Source organism: Pan troglodytes, chromosome 8, assembly GCF_028858775.2.
Source record: "Pan troglodytes isolate AG18354 chromosome 8, NHGRI_mPanTro3-v2.0_pri, whole genome shotgun sequence".
Lineage (NCBI taxonomy): Eukaryota > Metazoa > Chordata > Mammalia > Primates > Hominidae > Pan > Pan troglodytes.
The window spans coordinates 107,379,342-107,402,641 of record NC_072406.2 but is presented as its reverse complement, the minus strand read 5'-3'; the positions used below and the strand labels follow the sequence as shown (position 1 = coordinate 107,402,641).

Here is a 23,300-nt window from a genome sequence, read left to right as displayed (position 1 = left end):
TGTTTTAATTTTTCAATATAAGCATTTAATATGAGCCACGCTATCTATTACCCTGTTTTGGAATTTCTTCTTCTCCTTTTGATATTCAAGGATGCTTGAGACATTATCGCCCAAGTTTCTCTCTGCTTTTGAGAACACCAGTGCCATCTGTCCAGGTGGAATGGGAACCAGGAGGCAGGTGGGTGACATAGCTGTGGTCCTTGGGCTCGCCCCTCAGTTCTTTGTCTACTAGGCACTCGGCAGGCCTCAGATCTGGCAGTTCATCTACTCACACCTCACCAGCCCTGAGGGAACGCCAGCCAGTTCTGTGCCCAGGTAGGTAGGTGTCTTTATATCCAGACGCCCACGAAGCATGCTTTGTGCAACTGGAATCCGAGAGGCACCCAATCCCCAGTGGACACTTCTAGATTTCCCGAGCTGGAGCAGAAAGCAGGAGAAAAGGATTGGGAGCTCAATTCCCTGCCCAGTCGCTAGCGCGGCCGGGAGAACGTCTCCCCGCCGGGTCTCGCATGCAGCCAGCTGCCTGGAGCGGCGCCGCCACGAGTTGCGCGTGGGGCTCCATCAAAGACGCGCAGACCCTGGGAGGGGGGTGACACAGGATAGCACTGGGCGGGTAAAGATGTCTTTGTTTTGCGAGGCTCTGAGCCTGAGTTTCGGTTCTTTTCACAGCAAAGGGAAGCAAGTTGCTTGTTTGATCAGGGCGCCCGCGGCAGGCAGTTGCACGTTTGCAGACGTGAGAACCGGTGCGCGATCTGCGCTCAGCCGCGGTGAAACCAGAGCTTCCGGCGGTTCTTTGCTTGGCTGCGCAGAGCCTGGCCTCACTTAGATAGCAGAGCGGACCTCCCAGTCAGGAGTCACACGCTTTCGCTTGGTCCCAGCTAGAAGCCTAGCCCCACAGAGGGCTCTTGAGTTACCTGGGCAAGTCCAGGACTTGTTCTGCAGAGTCAACGAGACTTATTGTAAAGCTGAGCACAATCCTAGACTTACTGTCTTTAGGAAATGGGGCTGTTGTTCCAGGAAGTAGTCTCCACACAGTGGCTCTAAAAGGTCCTGGTAATTGCACCCTGGGTGTGGGAGTTGCCAGCTCTGCAGAGGCCAAGCTGGGGGAGCCAGGGCATCAACCATTTCCCACCCAGGTCACATTGTAAAACTGGACTGAGAGCTGGAGAGAGCACTGTCCCACCCCTTGCACTTTCCACCCTCCTTGCTTCCTCTTCTCATTCTCCCCGCTTGCCCTAGAACACCCAGATGTTGAATTTAGGCTGTTTAGGTTAACAAACTTTCATGGAATGTGTTATAATAATAAAAATAAGGCAAACTGAAGTTTGGAGAGGTTGCTTAAGGCCATTCAACTAGCACTGGGCAGGAGTCGAGGGTCTGAGGGAACTGGAAAGCATGAATAAATAAGTAATGGTGTTTAAGGTAAGAGAAGATTGTTTATGTTTTGGGGTGAGGGCCGTCAATCTGTTTCTGGGTATTTTCTGAGTATATATGCTGTGTGCCCAGTTCAGAGCTAGCTGGTTGGGGGAGAGAAGAGGAGATAAAAAAGATAAATGGAGGCCGGGCACGGTGGCTCACGCTGTAATTCCAGCACTTTGGGAGGCCGAGGTGGGTGTATCACTTGAGGTCAGGAGTTCGAGACCAGCCTGGCCAACATGGTGAAACCCCATCTCTACTAAAAAGACAAAAATTAGCCAGGCGTGGTGGCAGGTGCCTGTAATCCCAGCTACTTGGAAGGCTGAGGCAGGAGAATCACTTGAACCTGGGAGGCAGAGGTTGCGGTGAGCGGAGATCGTGCCACTACACTCCAGCCTGGGAAACAGAGTGAGACTCTGTCTCAAAAAAAAAAAAAAAAAAAAAAAAAAAGGATAAATGATCAGGTCTCTATCCTGAGAAAGACTAGCATTTAGTCTCCATCCAAGGAGCTGGGACCATTTTGATGTTTATTATGAAAATTTTACATCATCATTAGAGGCAATTATTAAAAAAAATTCTCATTCTGTCTGCCAGTAGTTTTCCTACTTTCTCTTAATTTCAATAGGTAGATAAGCTTTTATTTTTTAACATGGTATACGAATAATTTTGTTGCACTCTTTTTACATATTTTGAAAACACATTTCCCTGTCTCTTCACAGTCTTCATGGTTATTTTCATGCTGCATACTCTTCCCTCTTACGGCCATACCATATTTAGCCACTTTTCTGTTACTGGTTGATTCCAGTTTTTTGTCATTATAAATAATGCAGCTATAAATATCTGTATACATACAGCATTTTTCTTTTTAAAAATTATGTCCTTGGAATGGTTGCCCAGAAAGTGGATGACTGGGTCAAAGGGCTGACTGCTTTATAGCTCTTGCTATGTAGAGCCAGACTACAACCGAGGACATTTAAAAACAAAGCAACTGAGGACTCAAGTCTCACAGACATTTTGCTAACACATTAGTGCACTATGTCTGTATAGACTATTGTACGGAATAAACACTTATTGACACCTACCGTGATTGAGGTCCATGCTAGCAGGGCACTTGGAATGAATGAAAGGCAGTCTCTGCCCTCAGAAGCACAGAAGCTGTGACTTTTCAACCCTTTTCTCCTTCTAGGACAGAAAATATTCAAGATGGTTACACATCTAGGGACAGATTCAGAATTCGGTGATTCCTGCAAATTCTGCAGGGACTTGAAACACAGTCATGCTTTCTAATCAACAGAATCTTAAACAAAGAGAATGTATTTTTGGTGTTCATAAAGCAGGTGGCTGGTTACTGGCTATAACACCATTCTTTTTCTCAGGTTCAGGAAAGAATATCAGGTTGCAAGAGGTTGAGAGGGATGTATAATCATATGACTCCACTTTCATTTCCTTTTTTTTTTTTTTTTTTTAAGACCGAGTTTCGCTCTTGTTGCCCAGGCTGGGGTGCAATGGTGTGATCTCGGCTCACCACAACCTCCACCTCCCGGGTTCAAGTGATTCTCCTGCCTCAGACTCCTGAGCAGCTGGGATTACAGGCATGCGCCACCACGCCCGGCTAATTTTTGGTATTTTCAGTAGAGATGGGTTTCTCTATGTTGGTCAGGCTGGTCTCGAACTCCAGACCTCAGGTGATCTGCCCACCTTGGCCTCCCAAAGTGTTGGGATTACAGGTGTGAGCCACCGTGCCCGGCCCTCCACTTGGATTTCTAAAAGCAAACAAACTATTCCCAAACATAGGCATTTGTGCTGTCACACAATTGGACAAGCAAGATAATCTTTTTATGTGTAAATCTGTGCACAGGGCTCCTCAGTAGGTAGGCCAGGATCACAGGGAGACAGAGCTGTGCAGGGAACAAACTCATTGAGCATGGGCTCTATGCCAAGCACTGTGCTGGGGCCTGGGTACCAGGATGAATGGGTGCCAAGAAAACTGCGAAGAAACTGGGCCCAGAGAGGGTAAGTGGTCCTGAGGATGGCCAATGTGTTATATACATTAAGTACTATGTGCCAGGCACTATTCTAGGCACTGGGGCACAGCAGTGATCTAAACAGATAAAAAACCCCTGTCCTTATGGAATTAATGCTTAAGAGTGGGGGTGGAACAAATAAGTATACAAAATATAGAGAATGCCAGATGGTGATACATACAAAGGAAAAAAATAAGGCAGGGGAAGGTAATAGAGCATTCTAGAGAGGATATCTTAAATGATGCTCAGAGATGACCTCAGAAAATGACATTTGCATTTTTTTTATTTTTTAGTTTTTTGAGATAGGGTCTCACTCTGTCACCCAGGCTGGAGTACAGTTGCACGACCACAGCTCACTGCAGCCTTGACCTCTCCGGCTCAAGCCATCCTCCCACCTCAGTCTCCCTAGAAGCTGGGACAGGCGTGCCCCACCAATCCCGGTTAATTTTTATTTTTTTAAATTTTTTTGTAGAGACAGGGTCTTGCCGTGTTGCTGGGGCTGGTCTAGAATTCCTGGGCTCAACTGATCCTCCTGACTCAGCCTCCCAAAGTGCCGGGATTCCAGGCGTGAGCCACGTGTCCGGCCCCTAGAAAATGACAGAGAGTGGTGGGGATGTCTGGGAGAACAGCATTGCAGACAGGGCCCTGAGGCAAGGCCCTGAGTTAGGAGCAAGGAGCACAGCCTGGCAGACTGGGGGGCAGGTGAGGAAAGGGCAGGAGGAGTTGGGGTCAGAGAGGGAGTTGGGGCCATTCTAGGGGTGGCCTTGTAGGCATTGTAAGGATCTGGGTTTTCACTGGTGGTGAGGTGGGGACGCCATGGACAGCATGAGAAATGGTCTGGTCCGGTGTGGAGAATGCACTCCACCGGGAGGGCGTCAGGGGGAGCCTGGCTAGGAAGCTGGTGGGAGGCTGGGAATCCAGGTCTCCGGACTCAGCTCTTTTTTTGCATTGACTTGGCCCTTGGCCCGCCCCAAACTTGAGGTTTGAACTGTTGAGGTCAGAACCTACCATGAACTCCAGCCTGGAGGAAAGATTTCTAGGAAGGCCTTGAAGTTCAGTTATAACCTGAGTGATGGTCTCATTAGCATTATAAAAGTTCCAGGATGGGGTTCTGTAGCACTGGGCCCGGGCAGTGGTCCAGATGCTGACGAGTGGTGTAGCCTCGGGCAAGTCTTCTCACCTACTGAGCAGACTCAGTTACTTCATCTGTAAAATGGGACTAAACGTCCCGGTTGCCTCAGCATCAAATGAGATCGTTCGAAAGCACCTTTTAAACATCATTACCGATTACAAAAAGCAAATGGGAAGTCGGAGCCGACCTCAGAGGGCTGACTTGGCACAGCACTTCAAATTTCTCGTTTTACAAAGCACGAGGCGCGAGTTTGTCTCGCTGTCGGGACCTGCTTCCCTCTCACCTAGCACCCGCCCCGGGCCCGAGAGCCGCGGTGCGGCCGTGCGTACAGGAGGGAGGGAGGCGGTGTGGGGTCCCGGGCAGAGCTGCTGAGAGACCCGGCCCCGCATCTGACTCGCGCTCTCTCGGCGGGACTCCGGGCCGGGGCCCCCAGGCCGGCGCGCAGGGCGGGGAGCGGCTGCGGGCGGGAGGACGGGCGGGGCGGCGGGCGGCGACGCAGCCTGGGCGGAGCCGCCCCCGCCCTGGCCATCGCGGTTGCCCTGCCCCCGCCAGCCCCAGGCTCCCCGGGCCCGCGCCGCGCCGCGCCGCTCTTTCTCCGACAGCCGCCGGGGGTGCCCTGCAAGCTGTTCCGCGCGTCCTGCCCGTCTGTCCCCGCGGGTCGTCGCCCGCCACAGCCGCGCCATGACCACCCAGCAGATAGTCCTCCAGGGCCCGGGGCCGTGGGGCTTCCGCCTCGTGGGCGGCAAGGACTTCGAGCAGCCTCTCGCCATTTCCCGGGTAAGAGCAGCTGGGACGTGCGTGGAAGCGGGGCGCTATGGGAGGTGATACGCGGAGACTGGGGCCCCGCGGGCGCGGTCGGGGACGGAGTCGGAACCGCAGCCGGGCGCGTCCAGGTGCGCTGTTAGTTGAGCGCTCTCCGCGCGCCCGGGCCCCGCCGCTCCCCGCCGCCCCTTCGCGGAGGCTGCGCTCCCGGGCTGGCCGGCCCGCCGCGGGCGCGCTCCGTGTCCGCCAGAAAAAAAGAAGGCAGTTTTCGTTCTTTGGCCCCGGAAGCGCGGCGGGGCGGGTGTTAGTTCTTTGTCAACCAGCGAGGGGACGAGGGTCCCCGCAGATCCCGCGCGCTGGGAGATGGCACTTCTCCCTTCTTCCCAGATCGCAGTGCAGCCGAACGCAACAGGAAAGACCTGGAAAGTGAGGTGGGGTGGGTGGGAAGTTTACTGGGGTGGGGGGCAAGTGGGATTAACCTAAAAAAACAACCGAAACACGCTCTTTGGACTTGACCCACGGCCGAGGCTCCCCCCTCGAATGCCTTTTGGAGAATGTGCTGGATTCGGGAAATAAACACAACAAACTCAAGTAAACCCTCTTGGTCATTCTTCTCCCCTCTGCAGAACGTGGCCCCGCCGTCATTCTTCCTAGCATTCCCAGATTATCTCTTTCCCCTCCCCGCACCAGCCCTTTTTTCTCAGGGCATGAGTAGATACTGCGATGGGGTGTCCACCTGGGGTGGGGTTGAGGTGCTTGAAATCTTAGAGGGGCTTCGGATCTTTAGAAGGACTCACGTTGAATCAGGGGCCACCAGAACCATTGCCCCCCTAATAAAGTGAAACCCCCAGGGAGACCCAGACTCAGTGTTCAGAGGTCTGGGCTTTGGCCATTTAATCTGGCCAAACACAGGTTGATGTCCCACTAAGAGATGTCACGTTCAGTGCTTGGGCACCAAGAAGAGACTCAGTAAGTACCTCGAATGAGGAAAGGGAGAAAAAGAAGTCCCCTTTCTCCCCACCCATGGCCACTCCTTGCCTGTAGGCGGCACATTCCATTCTTGGGCTCATCTGCCTGCTGAAGCTGCCCTTCAGCTTGTCTCCCAGACTTTCTAAACATCCTTCTTTTTCACTTGGGGTTGGGGGAAGGGTGGAGAAGAAAGGGAAATATCCTTATGGATCCTTTTGACTCAAGCTCCTGCGTCCAGCAGCTGAAGGAGTTTGGTGGGAGGGGCAGGAGAAGAATTGGTGGCCTCCTCTTGACTTGTCTGCCAGCCACAGTCCTACCCATGCTTCTTTCCCGGTTGGCCTGGCCCAGTGAGGAGGTCTTCTCTATCTCACCCCCCTAAAAGAGTAGGCGGGCCAGTTTTTGGGCCTTATCTTCCACCTGTTTGCCTCGTCCCACAGAGACCTCTGATTATTCTCAAAGGTACACACTGCCTTTCCAGCCACCAGCCTAATTCCTCAAGCGCAGGAACTGTGCCTTCCCCAGAATCGTCCCCGAGCTTGGTAGCAGACCTGTACCTGGCCGGGCTGGGTAAATCCTTGCAGGCTTATTAATAAATGCTTGTCCAGGGAGGACATTGTGTCTGCACATTTCAACTCGCTTACCTCATAGTCCATTTGTCCCTGTTCTTTGTGTCTATAATTAACCTGTCAGCCCTCTCCACTTCTGAGATTTATATATGACATGAAACCCTTTTTTAAGTAGTGGAGGATGTATTGGCAATCTGTTAAAAGGGCAGTTACTGCCTTTCACTTTAGCTGCTTTTAAAAGTCTTAATGCATGAGTGAATGATGGAATGGGGTGGAAAACACCACACTGTGAATTCATTGGTTTTTACCTTCATGTATTCACTCATTTATTATTTATATTATTTATTTATGGCGTGTGCACGTGTTTAATGAGCACGTATCATATTCCAGAAACTGTGCAAACGCCTCAGAAATGAGAGGGCACAGCTCCATTCTCAAGGTGTTCATGGTCTAGTGAGGGAAGCTAATCTTTATAATGCCCTTGGCAGGTGCTTTAATTGAAAAGTGGAAGTGACTCAGAAGAGGTAACATTTTCATGCTGACAATAATTTATTTGTTTCTCTTCAGCTCCTTATTAATACATGGAAAAATTGTGAGCCTGTTCACCTCATGGGAATGGGAAAGTCATTGTCATAAAAGGACCCTGGTGTGGCCATCTGAGATCTGGTGCTGGTCCAGTGTCTTCTTGCTTGAGCTGTACCTGGGGTGAATCTTCCATTGTCTGAGGCTACTTAAAAAAAAAAAAAACCTCTGCAGTGGGGATAGCACCAGCCCTTGGCTGTGAGTTAAGGTATGTGAGAGTGCTCCGTAAATAGTGATAGTGAGGAAATGTGAGCACTGACAAAGAGCTGTACACACTTTCTGATTGGTAGGTATGCTACATTATTTATCATCCTGGGCAATTTGCTGGTATAGTTTTGTATATGATAGACTTTGAGTCTCCACACCAAAGCAAACCATAAAATTAGGCTGGGAGAGGAGTGCCTTTTATTTAAATAACCATGTTTGCTTTCTCTTGCATGAATTATTGTGGTATTGGCTCCAGTCTTTTGCTAAACTGCTAAAGCTTCTTAATATAATGCTAATCTTATGTACTTGCAATTTTTTTTATTTTTTAACTTATTTTTTATTGTGGAATAAAAAATCATAAAATACAAATGCACAGCAAATGATTGTAAAGCAAGCATCTGTATAATCACTACCCAAGTCAAGAAATAGAATATTGCAGCACCCAAAAGTTCCCTAAATGTAACGCTATCCTGACCTATGGTAATCCCTTCCTTGCTTTTCTTCATAGTTTTACCACCTAAATTAGGTATCCCAAATACCATAGCTTAATTTTGCCTGTTTCTGAACAGACTCATACAGAACACGTGTGTGTGTGTGTGAACAGCCTCTTTAGCTCCTTAATGTTTTCATCTAGTATCGTTATCAACTTAAAATTTCAACCCAGGTTTCCAACTTTAAGTGGACATAGGCTAGCTTCTTTTACCCACATTCTCGTTTAGTGCTCTTGCCTTGTGTTCCCTGATGATCCAGCCACACATTTGCCACTGTTCTCTGATATTTTTTTCTGTCAGTTCCTGCTTCAAATCAACACTTGCCCATTTCCTTGAGGTATTTTTTTAATTAAAAAAATTTTCCATGTTAATTTCTCATTCCCTCTAGTTACTTTCAAGGGAAGCCTTCAGAGAAATACCCAGGCCAACATTGCAACTCAGTTTATGTTGACTGTTTTTCTCTCCCAGCAACTGATAAAAGACAGGAAAGGGTGAGGCCAAGATCAAGGGATGCCCTTAGTTGGAGGAGTTGCTCATTTGTCTCTGGAGTCCTGGGGAACCCTTTGCTAAGAGCTGAGCGGTTTTGTGGCAGATGCTTATGCTTTTTCTCAAGTATCCCAAGGGATGCTTAATAATGGTTACTGTGGCCAGAGGGTCATTTCTGATTTTTAAGAGTGGTATTTCCGGATTCAGATAGATTTTACATCATGTCGTAAAGATTGAAAGAGAAGGGTTTGTCTGTCAGATTATGAAAAGCAGGAAATGTCCAAAAAGGGTCATTATGTTTTAATGGCCATTGTGCTGCATGCCCTTGGTCTGTGAAATTGATACCTGGGAAATATTAGCGACTTCAGCTGCTCACAGCTGACTTAAGGAGAGAGGGGGAAGAGGACAAACCAAAGAGAATGACATGTAAGTGAATGCCTGAGCCCATACTACATTATCACCCTCTGACCAGATAGTCTCCCCTCCCTAAACTCCTGATGCCAACCTTGCTGGTTTGTTTGAGGAGGCAAGAGGGAAGAACAATGGCTTTAGGGTATTGCAGCCAGGTAGATGACTGAGAGGAGAGTGTCATCGAAGCATCTGGGTCATATTCTCCTAGGCTGACCAGGACTGGGAAAAGCACCAAGGAATTGCTGTGTACTGGGATCAGGATAGGACTGGCACATTCTTAGGCCATGCCTTAACTCTTGCTCCACAGAGGAGAGGAAAGCTAGCATTCTTTGCCTTTTGCAAACAGAAAAGCTCAGGTGCTCACAGGTTAGGTAATTTGGTTGAATTTACATAATTTCTCACTGGCTGACTTACTACTCAACTTCCTTGTAAAGGATAGGGTAGAGACTGGAGCAAAAGTGGTTGTGTCAGAAAACTAACTTTTAAAGGATTATTTCGCTTCCAGTAGGTCTCAGAGGAAAGCCTGGGGGAAGCTTCCAGGACTTTAATTGAGGGCCTGGTACAATGTCCAGGGCAGGGACTCAAGCTGAGCTCTAGTCCGGAGCACCTTGGTGGGTGATCCTGGGAAAATCATATGTCTTCTCCTGGGTTCAGTTCCCTGTAAAGATAAAATAAAATAATATTCCCTGTAAAGATAAAATAAAATAATAAGCAAGCAAACCCAGAGGTTTTCATACCCTTTGAATATGAGAGCTACTTTTTTTTTTTTTGAGACAGGGTGTCGCTCTGTTGCCCAGGCTAGAGTTCAGTGGCATGATCTCGGCTCACTGCAACCTCCACCCCCTGGGTTCAAGCGATTCTTGTGCCTCAGCCTCCTGAGTAGCTGGGATCACAGGCATGAGCCACCACATGTGGCTAATTTTTGTATTTTTAGTAGAGATGGGGTTTCGCCATGTTGGCCAGGCTTGTCTCAAACTCCTGGCCTCAAGTGACCTGCCCACCTTAGCCTCCCAAAGTGCTGGGATTACAGGCATGAGCCAAGAGCCCACTTTTTTATTGTTAGAGTGTCCTAGTCTCTCATGGCATTAGTTGTACCTTCAAGCATAAGTTGATTTAGAAAACACTGTGAATTCAGGAATGTTTCAGATGTATTTGTCTTCTGTTAATCACAGCAGCATCCATTTACATTTGAAAGATTTGTGTGAGAAATATTTATTTGATCTGCTTGCAGTAATAACCATAGTTAAAACATATATAGGACTTTTAATATGCCAGGCACCATTCTAAGACCATAATATATTCAGTGATCTTCACACGTATTTTGTGAGGTAGGATTAAGATCCCCATTTTACAGATGAGGGAACTGAGGCATGGAGACCTTAAGTACACTGCCTGCATCGTATAGCAGTGCGTGGTAGAGCTGGAGTTTGGCTGGGGAGTCCGGCTTCCAAGCCTGTAGTCTTAATCTCTATGCCATAGTAATATATTAATAGCAGCTAACATTTTTTGAGTGCCTGCTCTGTGCTAAGCGTGCACTTACATTATCTTCTTCTGTATTCCCCACAACCCATGACAGAGGGACACAGAACACAAAGTCAGACAATTGCAGAGCTGGGAAGTGAAGCCAGGCAGACTCACTTCCAGGCCAGCTTTAACCACTATATTCTGCCTCCTAATAAGCCATAACTGTCAATATTTCATTGCTAATGGTGTTAACCCAGCACACAGCTCTGAAAAGTGCTAAGGGTGGTGCAGGCTTCAACATGAGGGATAAGACACTCCTGGGCTCCACACCCTGGAGCCTCTCATTCTCCTGAGGTTGGTTGGGGTGGCTCTCCAGTTGCCTTGTGGCCTCAGCTCAGAGCACCTCAGAAAGCAGCACCTCCCTTCCCTGTCCCTCCTGAAAAACTGAAAGTCATGGCCCCACCTGGGAGAATTTACAGTCCAGTTATGAGGTTCCATGCCCACTTGGACAGTGAAGAACAAGAGCAGAGGAGTGGAAGGACTGGCTAGAGAAAGACCTGCTTGTGGGGGATAGGAGGGCATTTGGGAATGGTTCTTGTGGTAGATGAAGATGACCAGGCAGTGAACAGTTCCACCTTGCGGTAGCCAAGCTAAGTCCAAAACCGAATATACCCATGAAACCTAAGACAAAAAAGGTAATTCCTGTATGGCTGTTAGCACCCTGTGTGATTATTGATACTCTTGTTAGCCACATCCTGGGCAAATTGGGCTGCTCATCTGTGGCTGAGTTCTGTGGTGCACTTTCCCATATGTAATACACTGTCTCCTTGGTAAATGCCATAAATACTAAAAATGATTTTCTGAGGAACACAGCGGTCTTGTAGGAGGCCAGATTCCTTACTGAACACTCAGGGACTAATTTTTATAGACACGACCATTCATATCAAGTAAGACAATAAGAACATAGATAGGACCTAGTTTAGATAAAGATATTGAAAATGCATACAGAGGCTGGGCTTGGTGGCTTATGTCTGTAATCCCAGCACTTTGGGAGGCCAAGGTGGGTGAATCACCTGAGGTCAGGAGTTTGAGGCCAGCCTGGCCAACATGGTGAAACCCTGTCTCTACTAAAAATTCAAAAATTAGCCGGGCGTAGTGGCAGGCACCTGTAATCCCAGCTACTCAAGAGGCTGAGGCAGGAGAATTGCTCTAACTTGGGAGGCGGAGGTTGCAGTGAGTTGAAATCACACCGCTGTACTCCAGCCTGAGCAACAAGAGCGAAACTCCATCTAAAAAAAAAAAAAAAATGCATACAGATAGATGAAATATGGTTGATGCAGCAAATAGTTTGCACCCATTTCTTTAAAAAAATATAAAAAATACTTATGCTTCTGAAGCTGAGCATACCCATACCATATAACCCAACAGTTCTCCTAGTTAAATAGTCAATAGAAACTGGGTCCACATGAGTGCTAAAGGACAAGTTTGAGAATTTTCCAAGCAACACTATTCATAATAGCCCCAAATTTGAAACGATTCACATGTCTAACAGCAATAGAATAGATAAGTAGTGGGTGTAATTATATGGTATAAAACATCACAGCAACAAGAATGAAGAAATTACAACTATGCACAGTGACATGGAGGAGACACACACACACACACACTGAGAGAAAAAGGCCATACCTAAGAGTAAAGAGTAAATACTGTGTGATTCCGGTTACATAAAATTAGACAGAATTAATCTACAGTGTTAGCAGTCAGGATCATGGCAGACCTTTGCCAGAAGGTCAGTGACGGAAGGCGGGCACAGGGAGGTTTAGCAGTTCAGGTAATGTCCTCTTCTTTATCCCATGCTGTTTCCTTGGGTGTGCTCTGTATGTGAGAATTCAATCAGCTGTATCGTTACCATTTGTGCTGTGTACATGTCATCCTTCAGTAAAGGTTACGTAGAAGCCCGCGTAATTGTTTAAAAGATCGGACAATATAAACCTACAGAAAGCATAAGGTAAAAGGCTTCCCCAGTCTTACTTTACAGAGGTAAACACAGTGCACAGCTGGCTGCAAACCTTTCCAGACTTTTTCCGTGCACGTAGCATTTCTAAAACCAAATTACTATATCTCAGTGAACTATTGGGACTTCATTGCTTTGTGCTTTCTGCCTTATTTTTACTGTAACAAATCAAGAATTAAAGACATCTTAATGTCAAGGGAAAAATACATTTTTGATATCTGCTAGATCTAGTTCAAACCTTATCTTGTCCATTTACTAGCTTGTATGTTCTTGGACAGGTTAACCCCTGAAAATTCAGTGTCCTCATTTGCCATGTGGGAATAATAGCGCTTGTCTTCAAAGGTTGTGGTGAGGATTAAGATGATATATAGAGAGAGCCCAGTGGTACTATTAAACTATTAAATATTAAAAATATTAATGGTAGCTACTATATATTGAGTGTTTATTACGTGCCAGGCATTGTTCTGAACTCTTTACAAATGCAGTCTCATTTAAGCCTTCCAGCAACCTGATGAGGTTGATGCATTATAAATTTCATTTGATAAATGAAGATAACTGAGTCAGAGAGAGTAATTCCCTCAAGGTTTAGTGAGTGTTTAGGCTTTGGGTTATGGGTGGTAGCTGTTGGAGCTATTTAAAAGCACGTAGGGTTCATAGGAGCTTGTTTGGAAACTTTTGAGGAACTCGACGACTTCTTGACGGAGTCTCGCTCTGTCGCCTGGGCTGGAGTGCAGTGGCATGATCTCGGCTCATTGCAACCTCCATCTCCTGGGTTCAAGTGATCCTCCCACCTCAGCCTCCCAAGTAGCTGGGATTACAAGCGTGCGCCATCACACCTGGCTAATTTTTGTATTTTTAGTAGAGATGGGGTTTCACCATGTTGGTGAACAGGCTGGCCTTGAACTCCTGACTTCAAGTGATCCACCCATCTCGGCCTCCCAAAGTGCTGGGATTACCGGCATGAGCCACCACGCCTGGCCTCGATGACTTCTTAAGAATTTAGTCAGGGTATTCTATTCGGCTACCTGTTTTGTTATATTCCTGTCTGAGAAATGGTGGTCGGTCTTTCAGACTGAGAGAGCAGCACGTCTCTTTGAACTGTCACCCCTTAGCACTAATAACTTCTTTTTGCACCATGCATAGTGTGAAGCTGGATTAAGGTGCAATTTATCTACAAGCATCTACCCTATTTTATTGCCTCATTTCCCTGAGAAAATGGTTATAGACTAACCAAGAACATTTTAAAACAGTGTTATGTTTTCAGGTCACCCTGTGTAAATGCATACAGCTTCTGCAGCCATAATGTGGCTGTGAAGTCTGTGCCACAGCCTCGGCTCACAAACATACTGAGTCAGAAGATTCTGACTAAAGAGAGTTCAAATTCCACATCTAAATGGCATCCTACAGAGCTGGGTCCTGCTTTATCCCCAGTTTAGAATCTGTTAAATTTGTACCCAAATACCTTGACACAACTGTTAAATCAGCGGAGATTATGCTTAAAGGCATGTAGCATTGCGATTGAACTTGAATCTCACATTTCTTTATCCCAGTTGTATATAATTATTACTATCGTTATTTAGGCTGTCTCTTTCACTTACTTGCAGGCTTGTCTTAGGCTTGTCTTTCACTTACTTACACATTTACAATATTTAAAACACAAGAACACATATAAGATTTAACAAAAAATTGGAACATGGAAGAGGAAAGAGAGAGAAGTGCCAGGAACTTTAAATCAGTTGGTTCTGTAATTGCACACTACATTTAGCTGTGAGTTTTCTGGCCAAGGGAAAATAGGACCCACGTCGAGTTATTTAGATATCTTGTTTGGAGTTATTATACTTCTACTGGTTGGACGCAGTGGCTCATGCCTGTGAAACTAGCACTTTGGAAGGCCGAGGTGTGAGGATTGCTTGAGGCCAGGAGTTCAACACCACCTTGGCCAACACAGTGAGACCCCATCTCTATTTAAAAAAAACAACAAAATTACTTATGCAATGCTTCATTTGCATAGCATTTTCAGGGGTGTTAACCAACATTACAGGGGCTGTATTTTTTTGTTTGTTTTTTGTTTGAGACGGCATCCTGCTGTATTGCCCAAGCTGGAGTGTAGTGGTGCTATCATAGCTAACTGCAGCCTCCACTTCCTCCCAGTTTAAGCGATCCTTCCACCTCAGTCTCCTTGAGTAGCTGGGACTACATGCCTGGCTAATTTTAAATTTCTTGTTCAGACAGGGTCCCACTATGTTGCCCGGACTAGTTTCAAGATCCTGGGCTTAAGCAGTCTTCCTGCTGTGGCCTCCCAAAGTACTGGGATTATAGGCATGAGCCATCCCTGCCTGGCCTATTTTTTTTTTTTAAGTCTGTTTTGGTAAGAGATAGAGAAATACTATTCTAATGGATATTCCTTTCAAGGGCTTTCTATGTATTTTATAGGAGTATAAGTTCTGCCCTTGAAGGTGTTTCTGGAGGAGCTGAGATTTTAGGGTCTAATTACTTTTTGTCTACCTGATGACTTTAACTTCATTCAGGGAGAGAGTTTAAGGGGAAAAGATAGTCATAGTCATCATCTCTCTTGGTGTTTCCAAACCTGATGAGCATTAACATTTTCTGGGAAGCTTTAAAAAGGTATGGGTTCTTGGGTTTCACTGTATAGGCTGTCTTTGGTGGATCTGAGATGGGTTGTGGAGCTCTATCTATATTTTGAATCCCTGCCCCCATGGGATCTGATGACCAACCTGTTTGAAAACCATTGCCTCATCCTTGCAAATATCACAGTTGGCTGAGTATTGGTGAGTGGGGTTGATTTCTGGCCTGAGGTTTAGAGCCAACTCCAAGGGGCAAGGTTAACAATGTTCCATAAAGAGTCAGGAAATTGACCTGTAGTCCTGTCCACAAATAAACCTTCTGAATAGACACGGTTTTTCCCTCAAGAAAAAGAAAAAAATAAAACAAAGCAAAAACCTCTGCCTGAGAACCATTTAAACCATTTGACAAATATTTGGTTAAAACCCCCACCTCTGTCAAAAAGGCAACAGTACTGTTTATTATCCAGGCTGGAGTACTTCTGAGAATGAAATGGGGTGGTCTTGATAGTTAAGCTGTTTTGGGCAAATCAGGGCATTTGGTAAACCTAGTCATAAAGTATTTCTACATATAATCATGCTTTCCATAACTTTTAAACTGAGCCAGTGGTCACAAACTCATTTGTATCAAGGGGCTAGGAGGCAACACAAGAGTTTTTAAATTTTTTTTATTTTCTTGGAGATGGAATCTTGCTCTGTTGCCCAGGCTGGAGTGCAGTGGGGTGATCTTGGCTCATTGCAACCTCTGCCTCCCCGGTTCAAGTGATTCTCCTGCCTCAGCCTCCTGAGTAGCTGGGATTACAGGCACCTGCCACCACCTGGCTAATTTTTTGTATTTTTAGTAGAGACGGGGTTTTGCCATGTTGGCCAGGCTGGTCTTGAACTCCTGACCTCTAGTGATCCACCCGCCCTGGCCTCCCAGAGAGCTGGGATTACAGGTGTGAGCCACCATGCCTGGCCTAAAATTTGTTTTTTTAAAAAGAAAATTTACTAAAAAGGACTAATATGCTCATACTTACTCATTTTTGTTAAATTCTGTATGTTATATATGTAAAAGAACATTTTAAAAAATGCAACTTTTAAGAACTTGGCATTGGGTTTATGTTGCCTAGAATTGAAGCATATGGCCTGTTTGCAGCAGGAAGTTGCCTGGTAAATAATATTTTTCCTCATCGCTGAATCCCAGTGGGTCCCCAATGGGATCTCTGCTATCTTTTCTTTCTTTGCCCACCAAAACTGTTTCTTTGCCTATGAGAATTAAATAAGAATGTTGCTTGGCTTGTTTGAGAATCACATTTTCTTGCTGCATTCATTTCTGCTTTAGTAATTTTACAGAAGGCAAATTATAATCCCTAGTCCAAACCATTTCTAGCACAGGGACAACGTTTTGCTCCCCTGAGTAATCACAGTAAACTCTGACTCAGCCCAGTGTGTAGCATGCAGAGCTCAGCGTGTTGGTTGAATCAACAAATGATGTGTACCAGACCTCCAAAATGATTTCCCCTAAAAACTGGCACCCTTTAAGGCAGTAGAGAGGAAAAGCGTTAGAGTTGGGGTTTGAATTGCCTCACCCAGTAAGCTCTGCTCAATTATTTTTTCCCCATACTGTATTAGAAGAGTCAAGAAGGTAGTTATATTGTGGTATAAAGTATAATTATATGTGTATATTAGAATGGGAAAAAATGGCTAGAAACTTATATACCATAATAAATGAGTTTTGAGTAGGTGAGATAGTCAGAAAATTAATAGCTGCAAGAATGATCATAAATGGTAACAGGTACTGGGTTTCTGTGGCTGGGGCAGTAGAGCATGGTAGAGCCTGTGGCTAAATGGAGAGCATGTGTCTCATATAGAGGATCAGAGGCTCCTCATTTGGTGCTGATTGTTGCCATATGGGAATCTAGGCCCAGAATTGCCAGATTTTCTGATTTTTCTAAAGAAGCTGCGAATCTAGGGGTTTGAGTGATTTCGTTGATATATAAATATTGGCATGTAATTTAAATGTAAGAAAAAAAACAAGACTGTTGGCTGGGTCCATTTCACAGGCCTCTAGCTTTCAATCTTGAGCCAGAGAGTTAAAGGAACCCCCTCTAGCTGTCAGTAGAACATGTGATTTTTAAGTAGGACTGCCTTCTGAAAGACCTGCTAGGGAAAGCCAGCCACAGAATGGCTGACCTAGAGGCCCAAAACGGGTGACCCCTTGAATGGGTTTGCTTCTTTGAGTGTCGGTTAGAGTATCTGTCAAATGCAGTCACCTTAATCTCAGCAGAGCTAAGGCTCAGTGGTTGTTTCTTGGCAGTTGACTGGGCAGTCAATGTCAGACGCTATGTTTCAATTTCTTTGTTGGTCTCCTAGTCTGTGTTTACATCTACAGCCTCATCCTCTTCCTCTCCCTTCGCTTGCTAAATTTCTTTCTTTTCTTTTCTTTTTTTTTTTGAGACTTGGCATGCTCTTTCCTTTTGCTTTTTTCCTTTTGTGGCTTTGCACAGTTTTAAGCAGCACCTCCTCCAGGGAGTGTTCCATGATTCCACCTTTAGGCCCCTACTACCTTGTTGGTTCTAGCACAACACTCATCATCTGTTGTACATGCTTGTCTCCCCCCAGGAGACTGTGAGCTTCTTGATGGCAGGCACCACCCTTTTCACAGCTGAGTTCCAGTGCCTTGTGTGGTTCCTGGAATCTACAAACAATAGCTCACATTTCTGGAGCCCTGACAGTGGGGGCTCTGCCTGAATTGCCTAATGTAATCCTCGCAACAGCCTTCTGATGTCAAAGCTGTTCTTTTCATCCTTGGTGCATCCTTGTTTACACAGAGGTGAAATACCCTGCCCAAGGACACTTAGCTCACAAGCCAGGCAGGACTTGAACCCTGGCCATCTGACTCCAGAAACCACATCTTAATGAACAAGTTACACTGTCTTTCAGAATGTACATAAGGATGTCTGATAAGTGAATGAACAGAGAGAGAAGGAAGGAACAGGGGAGGGATGAAGCAGAAACATGCCATTATCACTGAGGAGGAGGGTTATCTTTTTATTTGTCATGGGTATGCATCCAGTTCTGTATGATGGTAGTGTCATTTAGGTATGTAGTTATTTAAATGTAAGTTGAAGAAAGTGGGAGAGCTACATCATCATCCTATTTTATTTACACCAGTTAGAAGTGCAGTTAAACTTCAAACACCTTCTTATGTGCTCAGGACTGGCAGCAGTGGACAGGTCTTAAAGATGCATTATGAACTTGGAGTGGAGAACATGTTGGCCTCTAAGCAAGCAGTGTCTGCCTGGGGTGCTGGTGGCGACAAAGAGTGAGGGACACAAGAATGAATTGAGCAGAAAATGATAGATTGTTCATTAGTGGAGATTGTTGTGCCTAAACCCGTTTACTGTTTTATTTTATTTTATTTTATTTTTAGACATTCTTACTCTGTTGCCCAGGCTGGAGTGCAGTGGTGTGATCTCGGCTCACTGCAACCTCCACCTCCTGGGTTCAAGCAATTCTCCTGTCTCAGCCCCCTGAGTAATTGGGATTACAGGCAGTGTGCATCACCACAGCTGGCTAATTTTTGTATTTTTAGTAGAGATAGGGTTTCACCATGTTGGCCAGGCTGGTCTTGAACTCCTCAGCTCATGTGATCTGCCTGCCATCTGACCTCCCAAAAGTGCTTGGCCTCTCGAAGTGCTGGGATTACAGGCATGAGCTACTGTGCCTGTCCCCATTTATTCTTATGCAGCAAGAGTTGTGTGATCTAGTTGTATGGTCTCTGGGGAAAAAGGCTGGCAATGGCATGTTCATTGAACTAATGGGAGTGAGTATATAATTTTTTTTTTTCTTGTTCTGAGACAAGTCTCACTGTATCACCCAGGCTGGAGTTCAGTGGCACAGTCTCAGCTCACTGCAGCCTCTACCTCCTGGGTACAAGCTATCCTCCCACCTCAGCCTCCTGAGTAGCTGGGACTACAGGCGTGTGCCACCACACCTGGCAAATTTTTTTTGTATTTTGTAGAGACAGGGTTACGCCATGTTGCCCAGGTTGGTCTCGAACTCCTGAGCTCAAGGTGAGCCACTTACCTTGGTCCCCCACAGTGCTGGGATTACAGGCGTAAGCCACCATGCCTGGCCCAGAAGTTTTTTTTTTTTTTTTTTAGGAAACTGAAGCTGACTCTATTATGAGCTGGTTCTGATGGAACTTGATGGTCAGGAGGAAATTAGAGCAGATAGTGTGGCCTAGTTGGTTAAGTGGGTGGACTCTGGAGCCTGCTGTGGCCTGCCGCTCACCAGCTGTGCAACCTCAGGCAAACTGCTTAACCCCTGTTCCTCCATTTCCTCATCTGTAATGATGCAGATAACATTGCCTGTCTGGTAGCATCACGTGAATATTGGTGAGTTAACCCTTGCTAAAGACTTTGTCATGCTTGGTACCTAAACGCTCATTAACTGATGGCTGTCATTTTGATTTTGATTGTGATAAATAGTGTTTGGCAAGCATTGGAATCCACCATTCAAGACAGGAACTATCCAGTGTTGGAGGCACAGGCCTTCTCTCCTGTAACCCTTGTCACTTCTGTGTTATGGTTTGTAAATTTTATAATGGGTGGGGTTACTGGGCCCCAGATCAGTACAGGGCAGGGGAGTGACTGTCCTGTGGTAGGGAGGCACTCAGCCAGCATCAGGACTTTGTGACACTCCAGGTCCTATGTAGAAGGCCACTGCAGATGAGTCTCCTGGATTTTTTTTTTGGCTTTGACAGTTGAGTTTGGAGCCTCTGCTTGTGGCAATGTGCTAAAGCAAAAAGGAATGGAATTTGCAATGAGAGAGCCTTTCAAGTTCAGGCTCAGCCTTTAGCTGTGTGAACTTGAACCACTCACAATTTTTCTGAATCTCAATTTCCTCATCTGTAAAGTTTATCTAATATGTTGGTGGTGAGGTAATCATATTATTATCTCAAATAGGAGATTGTATATGAAAAGGCTTTGGAAAGGCAAATCTCATTATTTGTTTAAATCAATTTTTTCCCCTAAAAAAGATAGCTCATAAAAGAATGTGAACTTAATCTGTATGTGTAATTTCTTTCAAGTCCTATCTGATGTTGCTTGTGACTTTCTGAGATTTCCTTTGGCTTCTTACCAGTTTGGCTTTAAAAAAAAAACAAAGAAATTATACTGAAAGATAGGATGACCAGACCTCAATTACTCAGGCTTGGGGCTCCTAAGACTGGTTCTAGCTTGTCCAGGACCTGTTGGGATATACTTAGCAGAAATGTCTCTCCCACAAAACAGTTGGAACCAAATGCTGGACATTCTGGACTTCTCAGCAGTTCACCGTAAAAAAGTGAAAGGAAACTTCTTTTTCATCTTCTCAACCTCTCCAGTTCCAATCTCATTTGAGTTTTGTGAGTGGTCATGCTTCAGGATAGCAGTGTAGAGGGAAATGATTATTTCATTTTTGAAATAAAAATATTTTTGATGTTTTTGAAATAATTCATTTTAAAGGATAAAATGAAGCAGGCTGATTACATATTTAACAACACTAGGTGTTTTAGAGCCAATCATTTATTATACAGATATTTATTGAGCACCTACTATGTTCCAGTTATTGGGTGTTGAGGATACTGTAACTGCCCAGTGGGTTCTTGCCCATTGCCCAGATAGAGCTGATTTATCAAGACAGGGGATTTGCAATACAGAAAGTTTAATACACGTAGAGCTGGCTAAATGGAAGACTAGAGTTTTATTATTACTCAAATCAGCCTCCATGAAAGTTGAAGGCTAGGGGTTTTCAAAGATAGTTCGGCAGGCAGGGGGCTAGGGAAGGTGAATGCTGATTGGTTGGGCATGCCATCACAGGGGTGTGGAAAACAGTGTGTTGAGTTCGCATCTTGGTCGGGGGGCATCCAGTAGGTAGTCAGAAATGCAAAAGCCTGAAAGGACATCGCAAAAGGCCAATCTTAGGTTCTACAATAGGGGTATTATTTACAGGAGTAACTGGGAAAGTTGCAAATATTGTGAGCTCTGGAATAATGGCTGGTAATCATTTAACTATGCCTACATCTTAGCAGAATTCAGGCCCCTCTCATCCTCCTAACCTGGTGGTCTTTCGTTAGTTTTTCAGACAGTTTAGTTTTGGAAAGTGCTACCATCATTTAAACTATACACTAAAATTTCTCCAGAAGTTAGCTTTGCTGATGTCCAGGAATGACCAAAGACGGTTTGGAGGTTAAAGGCAAGATGAAACTGGTTAGGCCAGATCTTTAACTGTCATAATTTTCTCACTGTTAAAATTTTTGCAATATCACAGCACAGAAGGCAGACAAAATCCTGCCCTCATGCACCTTACTGCTGAGTAGGCCTTTCAACATTAAACAAACTAACCCACCAAGGAGGTTTGCAAACATAAAGTGACCAGTGCCATGAAGAAGAACCAAGTGTATTAAAAGGATGACTGGGCTGGGCATGGTGGCTCACGCCTGTAATCCCAGCACTTTGGGAGGCCGAGGTGGGTGGATCACCTGAGGTCAGGAGTTCGAGACCAGCCTGGCCAACATGGTGAAAAAACCCCATCTCTTCTAAAAATACAAAAAATTAGCTGGGCATGGTGGTGCAGCCTGTAATCCCAGCTACTCAGGAGGCTGAGACAGGAGAATCGCTTGAACCCGGGAGGTGGAGGTTGCAGTGAGCCGAGACTGCGCCACTGTACACCAACCTGGTCAACAAGAGCGAAACTCCGTCTCAAAAAAAAAAAAAAAAAAGGATGACTGTGGGGGTATAGCTTAGATTGGAGGTGAGGGAAGGCCTCTTTGAGAAGAAGGGTTGTTTACACAGACACTTGGAAGATGAGAAGTTAATCAGGCAGAGGTAAAGGCAGGTGTGAAAGTCCTGAGGCCCTGTAGCTGGAGCCCAGTGGGGAAGAGGCATGATGTGGGTGGGGAGGGAGGCACTGGCTTTAGCGGCCTTGTTAAAGATTTTGGATTTCATCCTAAGGGGACTGCTCTTTGAAACTGCTAGATTTAGCTATGATAAATGAGTTCCATAAGGCATTATTCTCCTTGATTCAGGCTGCTCTCCTTGGAGTTAGAGTTTGTCAGTCAAGAACGCTTGCCAATCCCAAATAAAATGATGCTTAGAGCCATTTAAAAACTGAGCCTGCGTTGTCCTTTAGTAACAGTGAAGTGTGTATGAAGATGCACCAGATCAGTCTTCTCAGGACAACAGGTCGGAAAACGGAGGAATTTTTTTTTATTGCATGCACTGGATGACTCAGAAGCTAACTCTCATTGTTGACTGAAATGAGAGCGGCCTGTGCTTGCCTGGATAAAAAGTCCTGTCCCAGTGGCTGGATGAGGGGACGATCTGAACCTTGAATCAGGAGGCTGCTTTCGTTTCCTAAAACCCAGATCTCTGGTAAACAAATGATGGGAGAGCCAGAAAGGAAGGTTAGGAGGTCAGGATCTCGGTACTGGTTTCCACATCCTGCCACATTCCAGGAGAGTTTTGCCTGATAAAGTCATAGCATGTGCGGGCCAGAAGGGACCTCAAGGATCAACTTGTCCTCATTTTATGGGGTCAGGGTGCTGATGGGGAATGCACCATAATAGCGGCACCACACTAGCTGCGCTGAGGGCTAATCGGAAACTGTAGCTGCTGAAAACTGCATCAGATACTGAGGTTTAGGACCCAACTTGTGTGTCCTGGTTTGGTGCCTTGAAGAACCTGTTACCTGTGGTTCAGCCATAAGGAGACACCCAGGTGTTCATAAGATCTTCCTCAATCGGATCCCGAGAGTCAAGGGCCTTCTCCAAAGGGTGGCCAGAGCCCTGTGGGCACTGGGAGCCTGGGGGTGTTACTGCCACCCTGATCCTGCGGACTTGGAATTCCCATCCAGGAAGGTCTTGTAATGTGGAAAAAAAAAAGTTGTGAACTTACCCTGGGATGATGACAGTAATATTTTTAGAATACCTTAGTTTAGAAAATCTAACCAGATACCTTGGTTAGAGATAGTACTCTGAGGTGAGTACTATTTCAAAATGAGTTTGGATCTTGTTCATTCTAATAGCATCTGTATTCACTTGAAAAATGGTTGTACATCAGTGTAGGAGATGTGATATGTATTGAGTCCGCATGTATTGCTCTGTAGGCAGGTGAATTTAAGGACCTATTGCAGTAATTGATTGGCTTCCCCCAAGCATCAGTGATCT

General features: G+C 45.6%; 1 protein-coding gene across 3 annotated transcripts in view; it reads left to right on the top strand.

The window, feature by feature from the left end:
• Positions 1-824: 824 nt before the first annotated feature.
• Positions 825-23,300, top strand: part of PDLIM1 (PDZ and LIM domain 1) — a 57,706-nt gene continuing 35,230 nt past the window's right edge. The window contains exon 1 of one of the 3 annotated variants that reach the window (XM_063782029.1): positions 825-1,422. In XM_063782029.1, coding sequence (XP_063638099.1) covers positions 1,411-1,422 — 12 coding nt within the window. In that variant the 5' untranslated portion in view covers positions 825-1,410. Of the gene's footprint in view, positions 1,423-4,933; positions 5,350-7,436; positions 7,660-23,300 lie in introns of those variants that run through there. The other 2 variants (XM_016918901.4, XM_063782030.1) reach the window with 2 other exon arrangements.